Genomic DNA, 10,329 nt, shown 5'->3' on the forward strand with positions numbered 1-10,329 from the left:
CGAAATAATTGTGGTGGAGTACTGAACAAAAGCAGTCACTCTCTTTGGACTTTAACATTGTTTCTGTTTCTCATCAGGATAGCACAACTTCTCTGTCAGGTGAACAGAAGTCTGCATTTTTTAAAAACTGGAATAATTGGCTTGAAAATCTGGTGCTTCTTAACACGAATATGCTTATGTTTATTTCTTCATTCAGACTAAATCTCTCAATCTCTGTTTCATCAGCAGGGGGAGAGGGAAACAATACAGAGCAAGGGAAGAAGAATGAAAGACTGAAACCAAGGAGACGAAGGAGGGAGTCTGGGAAAAAAACTCCTCAACCTTCTTAAAATTTACTATTACGCTGCTGGAAAAGAAAAACTAGAAACAACAACAACCAACGAAACAAAAATACCAAACCCAACCGATTCTGTCGTTGTAAGCATGACCTGCCGACAGGCAGGCATATTCTTGTGATATTACCAACTATACCACCCAATTTAAATGTAACAGTACACACTAAAATTGAGGACAGAAAAAAGCCCAATCTTATACTTGGAAGAGTAGCAAGAGTGACACAGATGTGCAAAAAAATCATGCCTCCACCCATGATCTAAATCAGATCTGCTTCAAGTAGGCCAAGCATTGCTCATTTTAATTTAATGAAAATTACCACTTATACTCCAGTCAGCTTAAACCTAACATTAATTAAACATTTCATTTGTGGCTGGCATCTTTTAAATAATACTGTAAATGCAGCATCTTCAAAACTATTGTCACACACCTTTTGTCATGAATTCTGTGACGATGTAGATTGGTTCCTCAGAAACAACTGCGTACAGCGGAACAAGCTTGTCATGTCGTAATTTCTTCATGATCTGAGCCTCCTGCAGGAAAGCTTCTGGCATCATTGTACCAGGTTTTAGTGTCTTGATTGCTACTTTTGTGGTTCCATTCCATGTTCCTAGATAAACAAATCAGATTTTAGTCTCCACTACAATACTGAAGAGATTTTTTGCTGAAACGTGTTTGCTTTTTGCTTTTGTTTTCTTAGCTAACAGAATAATTATAAACTAGAACTATACTGAATATTAATTTTACCTTTCGTATCTGACCATGTTTTCCACCCCCTCAATCCTTTATCAGATTATCTTGTCAGATCCTGATACTGATTTACTTAAAATACTACTAAGACATTTGCATGAACAACTGAAATGTACAATTAAGCTCTTACCCATCCATACTTCACCAAAACATCCTTGGCCCAACTTAACTTCCAGCCTCAAAGATTCTCTAGGGATTTCCCAGGCATCTTTTGCTAGTCCCTGTGTTTGTGGTTTCACAGTGGGACACACAGTTGTTAGCTTATGACACAGCCCATCGGCATGTTCTGGAAAACAATAAAAATAAGCATCGTTGTTAATCAGGGATAAGACTGTAACAAAACTAACATCCTAATGTTTATAAATAGAATTAATCCACTTACTGTTTGTCAAAAATCAAGAAGAAGTATTAGAGTTGTAAATTCTAAAAATAAGCTAAGTACACAGTTTTTCTTCTTTACAAGGTAGCATTAGGATGCTAGGACTTGTGCTTACCTCTGTAGTGTTTCACAAGCTTCTGTAGAGATTCAAATTGTGCTCTGGTTGTGATATAGTATCCACCATTGTCAAGTTTTCTGATTTTGTAGTGTTTCACATTATCCCCTCTGACCTCATCCCAGTCACGTATAGAAAGGGAGTAAGCACCTAGGAAACAAGTCATACTTGGTTCTTCACCAAAAGTTTAAAAATGTATTTAACATATCTTAGAATCACAGAAGGGTTTGGGTTGGAAGGGACCTTAAAGATCATCTAGTTTCAACCCCCCTGCCATGGGCAGGGACACCTTTCACTATACCAGGTTACTCAAAGCCTCGTCCATCCTAGCCTATTACGAATACTTCTGATCATTAACATAAATTAAGCCCCGTAAGAAATAAAACCCATAAAAAATATCTCCCCAACTGTCATTACACACATAGGTGTGTGCACATGCATACGCATAATCTGACAGACATAAAAATGGTCATTATGTCCACCTTGGTGGTGGTGGGAATGGGAGATAGCAGACACATACATAAATATACTTACCTTTAGTGGTTTCACTCTCTCTTACTAAGAAAATACCACGCTGGTTCCCAGGATTTAGAAGTAGCCTTTCTGCGTCCTTCCTGCCCATCTTACCAAAATACCACCTAGAAAATGTTGAAGAAAATGTGTAAGTAAAAGCTTCCTATGCTTTGGTAATCATATAAATACAGGATTCAGAAATATCAAGCACTAAGTGGACTACTGATATCCCAAAGCAGTTACAGATCAGTGAAAGTAATGACAGCCAAATAATCAAAAGATTAAGATGACCCATTACTATATGACTTTCATTTCTCTTCTTTGCAAAATACATGTAAAGAAGCCTCTGTCCATGAGTACTATGATTTTCTGATGGTTTAACAATGGACCTCAACAGTACTTAACATTGAAAGTTAACACCTCTTGGTTAAGAAGTTCACATGCTCTGGTAGCACACTCAAAACATTGCAGCAGCTGAAATCACCTTCCGTGTGTTAGAAAACAGTATTTAGTACAAAGTGGGTGTGCATAAATAGGATCATGGGTTCCTCCAGGTTGAAAGGTGCCCTTGGGAGGTCTCTGGTCCAGCCTCCTGCTGCAAGCAGCGTCAGCTGCAAGATCAGGCCTGTTTGCTCAGGGCATTATCCATTCTGGTCTTAAAAATCTTGAAGGATGTACCCCGCACAGCCAACCTGGGGAACCTAAAACCACTGCCTGGCTGTCCTCAAGATAGAAAGGGGTTTCTTCTTATATCCATGCAACTTCTAATGCATCCCATCCTTCTCTATCTCAGTAGAGGGAGCACTTTTTTCTACTGACCGTTTAGAAACAACCAGCTATCATTTAATTCTCCATGAATAACACTCCATCTCTGTTGCAACATTCTGATACCAAAAAGTACCTGTGTTTTCTCTTGCCTTAAGTCATTTCACAAAAATAATTTCTTCTTTTATGCTCCCACAGAGTGCTCACCCTGATGAACTGCTTGCACACAGCTCTGTCTTGAGCCAGTGATACAAGGCCCATCTCACAGCGAACCACCAGACTTTGGAATAACACTTATTTCTAACTACGTTTTATTTTTATTGTATGCCTCAGAAGCATAAATTTCAAACGTTTTCATTTGGCACTGTCATAGCATCAAGCAAATATGCCGTTTATGAGTGTTGGGAGAAGAAAAGTAGCACTGGAAACTCCTGCAAAACAATGGTTTTGTGGGAGAAACATTTTGTGGGGGGAAAACGTAAGTAAGGAGAGATTATTCTCCTAGCCTGTGGAAAGAATGGCACGTGCAATCATTTGGGAATTTGAAACTTACTCTTACTTTTTACTGTGATTGCAGTTTGACTGCTTATGTAGATGTGCAAAGTTAGAACTGGATGTGAGAGTGCATACACTTGAGACAGTTTGGATGTAACCTATAATCTTATTGACACAAACTTGAACCCTGCTTAATTACCTCACATCCTCCGCAGACTACTACAACCATTTACAGACTATATTGCAGAGTGCTATTTTATTTCATTACCTGTAAAATAACAGTAGGGTTTACTTGTTTATATGAGCATTAAACATTTCTATTATGGTATCATTCAAAAGGCACATGGATAATATGGATCCTGTGACAAGCAGTTTGTGATATAAAATGCCTTCAGGCTTAGAAAAGATCACTTAAAGAAAATCCAAGCAACTTGGGATATGTATTGCTTTTGCACTTGTAACTGCAACCACAAAACAAAACCTACAAACCCTATCAAAGCCCAGGGCTAACAAAATGAACTCTTCATCAAATGAACTCTATTCCAAATGCTGTGGCGGTGTTTTGCCAGTCTTTAGGAACCATACTTGCTTTGCAGAAACTCTGCGTTCTTAGTTTTCAAAGGGCTATCGTTTCATTTTACTACCCCTGCAGCTGTAATGTCAATATGTTTTTATTGCACAGTTTAAAATAAAACAAAAACCCAATAATCCTTAACTTCTCTTCAAAAAAACCTGAAGTCAATGATTTTAAAAGCAGCTCAAATTCAAGGGCATAAAAATAACAGTACGTCTTTGATACAATCTTTTTAGTAGCAAAAAGCCAAGCAAAAGCAGTAGTAACATGCTAGTCTCAGCTTGAGATTCAGGAAAAAACTTGGAAATCAGGCACTTTTCCCAGAAGTGCGGCAGCAAACACAGAAGTGCACAGACTGCACGTCAGGAACTGCTTACTGGCAGTACCATGCCAGTATATTGAAGCAAGAGGTGCAGAGTTATATATTTCTAGTACAACGAATACAATCAATCCCTTGGAACAAGTATAACCTGGAACTGTACACAAGTCACAGCTCCTACAGGAACTCTATGCGATCCTGTAAGTGCTCTGGGATCTTTGTAAATAAATGCAGGAAGTAGTGGTACCAAGAAAGCAATACAATTTTCCCAATTCATAGTAATCCTTACAGTGCCTAACAACTTTGTCACCAAAAAGTTATTAGAGATTAGCAGTAACAGTCCACACAAATGGGTATTTTTAGAGTAAGATTATTAGTAAGATTAGGAGCTACCAAGGATATAGCTGAATTTGAATTAGGTTTGGCAGTGTGTGCTCACAGCCCAGAAAGTCAACTGTATCCTGGGCTGCATCAAAAAGAGCATGACCAGCAGGTTGAAGGAGGTGATCCTGCCCCTCTACTCTGCTCTCCAGAGACCCCACTTGAGTATTGTGTACGGTTCTGGTGTCCTCAACATAAGAAGGACACAGAGCAAGTCCAGAGGAGGGCCATGAGGATGATCAGGGGGCTGGTGAACCTCCCATATGAAGATAGGCCGAGAAAGTTGGGGCTGTTCAGCCTGGAGAAGTGCGTGGAGACCTCATAGCAGCCTTCCAGTATCTGAAGGGGGCTTACGAGAATGCTGGAGAGGGACTCTTCATCAGGGACTCTCGTAAGGGGCCATATGTTCAAACTTAAATAGAGGAAGTTCAGGTTAGGCATAGGGAAGAAGTTCTTAACTGTGAGGGTGGTGAGGCACTGGGAAGAAGTAAATGCTCCATCCCTGGCAGTGCTCAAGGCCAGGCTGGGCAGAGCCTTGGGTGACACGGTCTAGTGTGAGGTGTCCCTCATGATGATGATCTTAAGGTCCTTTCCAACCCTAATCATTCTATGATTCTATAAACAAAAATAAGAACAAAAACCCAGAGTTGATGGTGTGTGAACTCTTTAACTTTAACCCATTATTTCTGTGTTATATGAAGCACAATGTAACTTCCCCAATTCTTACCTTCATTATTGTATTCTATCCTTTTTCCTTTAGCCCATATATAGCAACAGGCATAAAACATTTGTATGAGTGTACCTCACACTTATTAATAACTGTACCTTTGACATCATCCAATTAGCATTGTTATCTAATCAGTAGTATTATCCTACTTTACCCTTAAATGTTACATATACTGAATTAAGGTAATAGTGTCACCACAGGGCACAATGTGTAGAATGGATAAGTAAGAAGAGATTGAAAGGATGTGATGTCTTACTCTTCTGCTTGAATGGAGTCTGCAGGAGCTACATAATTGCTTGGGATGTAGCCTGTTTTTCCCGTAGCAATGGATCTTGCTTCCCACCAGTCTCCTTCCCTGCAATGGAATATCAGTTATCTCTTCCACACATAAACAATGCATCATTCCCTAGCACCTATAATATTCTCACATATGAGAAGCAATTTAAATTTACGTAACGTTATTTTAATAATGAATGTATCTAAAATAAGTCTGTGCTGCACCTAAATATATTTTTCTTTTCACTGTAAGCAGCATGAGTGTCTCTTAGTGAAATTTTTAGTTTTGAAGATTTGGATTTTGGTTTTGTTGCTTTTTTGTTTGGTTTGGGTTTTTTTTAATATAAAAGGAATTTATCAATATATGCAAAATGTAAATCTACAGCAAAACATTTTATGGCAGAGATGTGTAAATAAACTTCCCAGTTCTCTAGTTTTCATCTGCATCTCCCAGGTCATTCTGCCTGTATGCTGACAGTGAGCAATAAAGCAGGCAGGATGTCAGTTAATAAAATTAAGAGAACTGGACAAATGAAAACTGCTACATGTATGAATTAGAACTATTACTACAGCCCAAAGCTGCGTGTAAAGAAATCTCCAAGGTGAACAAATTATTTCCTTTTCAGAAGACTTCTAGAAATCAGGCTGTGGTACTTTAATGCTGCTGCAATCGAACTAGAACATCAAACGACTCATCAACTATCTGAGCATGGATTTACTGCGGAAGCCAGCTAGACACACTTCCCTGGTGAGATGTCCCTGCCTACAGGCTGCACACTCACCTGCAGCGAGTGGGCTCACTTCCCCAGAAGATACAGAAACCTGTCAGAGAGAATCTGCAAGGTGCAGAGCCTGGGATGGGACAGTATGTGCCTCCATAGCTGCTGCCTGAAGTGGGTAGCTGTGCCTCGCGGGAGCAGGAAGTGGAAGGATGCCACCCAACCCACTGAGGGGGAGAGGGTTGGGGCTGCCCCAGTCACTACAGTTCTACACCTGCACCCAAACCCTGACTTCAGCCTGAAGGTTATTGTCTTACCAGTATCAGTATTTTAACCCCATGCTTGTTAGAGCATCGTGTGCATCCAAGAAAAAAATAAATAAAAATCAATCTACTCTTCTCTGAAATAGGATACACGGATTTCAAGAAGAGGTGAGGATCTATTTATTCCAAACACTCACCAAACGAAGCCTGTGAACGAGGGCACTTACGTGTTATTTATTATCTGGAACCGTTCACCTTTCTTAAATGAAAGGTCATCTGTAGTTCTAGCTTCATAATCATATAAGGCCACAAATACAGTAACACCACCTTAGGAAAAAGAAAAAAACCCGTATGATATAGCAATAATGTTGCAACACTTGATTTAAGGGCTTGTCTGTAAAATAACTCATCAATTTTGACTGGGAAGCAACTAAACACCGCAGGTTGCATCTCATTTTGGAAGCCAGATCAATAAGCAGCTCATTTCTTAAAACAGAGGAAAGCCTATAAACAGATAACCTAAAAATATGCTTCTACACCACAAAAGGCAGCTAAATACATCACTGGAAGTACATTAATATTTAGAGCAGTTATATACAGAAACCTGCACAGCACACCAGCAGTAAAAAAAGCCAGCCTCTTGGTAAGAAATGCAATTCTAGAAGATCCTACAATACCACAAGGGTGAACCATGAGCCATTAATTTTTACAGAAGTAGTTTCCTGTCGAACATAGTTATAACTAACTGATGTATTCCTAACTTTCTGAGGTTATACATCAAGATCCACTCAAGGAATTGAACCAGAAATAAAAGTATTCTGCTGGGGACAAAGACATTTCTCTGTCACAGGATGAGCAACTCTGCCAACTCTAAGGAATTTGCTTGCCCATCCCACTTCTGGTACAGGGCATGTTGTTGAGCCTGTCTGTGCTGGATTTGGCTGGGATAGAGTTAATTTTCTTCATAGTAGCTGGAACTATGTTTTGGATTTGTGCTGGAAACAGTCTTGGTAATACAGAGATGTTTTTGTTATTGCTGAATGGTGCTTACACAGAGCCAAGGCCTTTTCTGCTCCTCACACCACCCCACCAGCAAGCAGGCTGGGGGTGCCCAAGAAGTTAGGGGGGGGGACACAGCCAGGACAGCTGACCCCAACTGACCACAGGGATGTTCCATACCATATGGCATCATGATCGGCATATAGAGCTGGGGGAAGAAGGAAGAGAATATGTTGGGAGTGATGCAGCTTGTCTTCCCAAGCAACCAGTTCACATGATGCAGCCCTGCTCTCCTGGAGATGGCTGAACACCTGCCTGATCATGGGGAATGGTGACTGAACTTGCACATGCCACTTTTGCTTTACCTGTTAAACTGTCTGTATCTTAACCCATGAGTTTTCTCACTTTTACCATTCTGATTCTCTCCCCGCATCTCACTGTGAAAGGAATGAGTGAGTGGCTCTGTGGAGCTTAGTTGTCAACTGGGGTTAAACCACAACAATGTCCCACAAACAGGTTACACGTGTGACGGATGGTAGGGAACATCCTATACTTACGGTAGGGAAACTTATACTGTAGTTAAAAGGACTAATCTATTTAACTGGGCTAAAAGAGAAAGAGGGAAAGGAAAACAAGCTATATGAGATGTAAAAGATATGAGCGAAAATAAAGAACTATGTACCATAACTAGGAGAAAGTTAAAATAGGAAACTGCAGATAGGCAATCTGGAAAGACTTTTTAAGCTCTAGAAATGGTATTTCACAGTCTAATGGACATTTAGGAAGCCTAATGATAGTCTAAAGCAATAACTTATTTTTAAATGTATAATATTACACCTCTAACATGTGCATATATGTACCAGAATACACACGGAAGACCAGCAACAGAAACATGCTGCATCTAATTTCAGATTGCATCTAATTTTAGATCTCATAATTAACATGACAGTGATCAGAAAGGAAGAATACATAATGCAACGGGTATTGTCTACATCTAATATTCTTTAGCATGTACGCTTTCTGACATAAAGAGCTCCTAATCATTTAAATATTTTAATTTGATTTAGAGTCGTCTTCTGATTACAGTCTCTCAGCGGGTATCAGCCAGAAATGAATTTTCAGTTCCTCTAGGAAAAAACAGAACAAAAAATCCCCACAGATGGTTAGAGTAACTGAGGGGGGTTTTTTGAAGTGTGATTTATGAACTGAAAATTAATTAGAATACTCCCTAGAAGTTAACAGTTCCTAATCTAAGTTAGAAAATCAACAGAGTTCTATCAATTTTTGCCTGCATTACTACATCACTGTGTTATTTTGATGACACAAACTGCTACACAGAGCAAGAAAACTGTGGTGATACATACCACATTCGCACAAACAGAAACCAAGTGTTGTGGAAATAAACCATCCCTACAGAGCTCTTCAGCAAATGAAAAGAAATACTCTCAAATAACAATACTAGGAAAGTTTTTAACTGTATATAAATTGTGAGACTCCATGAACCTGGAAACAAACTGTACAACATCTAGAAAGATACTAATGTGGGAACAAGAGAGAGAGTAATTCCTCTAGAGTGTGTGACACTACTCAGAAGTAACGGATTCAAATATAAACCATGCAATAAGAGAATTATCAGTAATTATCAATATTTGTGTACTCTTAATTATTTGTAAAGAAATAATTGGAAAAGCTACCTTACAATCCTTGGAGTTTTGATTTCAACACTTCAGCTATCATGAACTCTCTTACTATGCTCACACACAAGTGTTACCTATTTCGTAGCAAAGAATAATAAAATACTTATGGAGAACAGCACCAGCACAGAGTGTTTTAAACAAACAGATACTGCTCAAATGATTTCTGAAGTCTCTTGCAGCTGTTTTCTTTGTGAATCACTGCAAGGTGATTTAGTTCAGCTGTTCAAGCTATTTGCGGTCATAACATTTTCCCTTAAAGGTTATCCTTTCATTAGATCAGTATTCCCATCCTCTTATCTAGGAGTGATTTTAGAGAGAAGACTTTGCTTTCTTGTTCAGCATGAGGATTACAAAGCATTAGCGTTTACATACTTTCATAGAAAGCAAGAACAGTGGTCTAGTTTTCTGCTTGATTTTCAGTAATATTCTATGAATTTGAAGTATCTGATGACTGAGAATGTATACTACAGGGGAAGTGTGACTAACTCGGATTTATTCTCCTTTTCTGCTCTAGAGGAATAAAAGATGGCTCAACTCTTTTCAGGCTCACTACAGGCCACGATGACAACCGTATCATCTTTTTGTCAGACATTACTGAAGGTCTAAGTACTACTGACACTTATGTGCTGTTCAACAAGCCCATCAATTCTCCACTCTCGCAAATCAAAGGGCCACAGAATGCAATCCAGTGTTTTATGTGTCACAAATATAAAAAACTTACAGCCAGATGAAGTTTGTCATCTTATTCATTCACAAAACCACCCAGTTTTGACCGATCTCAAAATTGGTACTGAATGTAACAAGCAATTGCTGGTGCATTTCTTATTTATTTATTTTTCAAGTGTGTGTTTGTGGATAGGCTGGTTTTACAAACTGAGGAGGCATAATTACATATGCAGTATCATTTTACCTGATTGCAAAATTATGTCTGCTGATAACTGAATTCACACTGATGAGATACCTTTTTAATGCAAAATCTCTCCTGCTGATTCTGGTCCAAGATATGATATGTTTAACTACCAGC

General features: G+C 39.0%; 1 protein-coding gene across 1 annotated transcript in view; it reads right to left on the reverse strand.

Annotated features, from left to right (window-relative positions):
* Nucleotides 1-10,329, reverse strand: part of YES1 (YES proto-oncogene 1, Src family tyrosine kinase) — a 15,936-nt gene that overhangs the window by 3,998 nt on the left and 1,609 nt on the right. The window contains 6 exon segments of the mRNA XM_010010359.1: nt 764-943; nt 1,214-1,369; nt 1,578-1,727; nt 2,112-2,215; nt 5,608-5,706; nt 6,837-6,936. Of these exon segments, the coding sequence (XP_010008661.1) occupies nt 764-943; nt 1,214-1,369; nt 1,578-1,727; nt 2,112-2,215; nt 5,608-5,706; nt 6,837-6,936 (789 nt within the window).

The sequence above is a fragment of the Nestor notabilis genome, unplaced genomic scaffold (assembly GCF_000696875.1).
Source record: "Nestor notabilis isolate BGI_N333 unplaced genomic scaffold, ASM69687v1 scaffold11752, whole genome shotgun sequence".
NCBI classification, from domain to species: Eukaryota; Metazoa; Chordata; class Aves; order Psittaciformes; family Psittacidae; genus Nestor; species Nestor notabilis.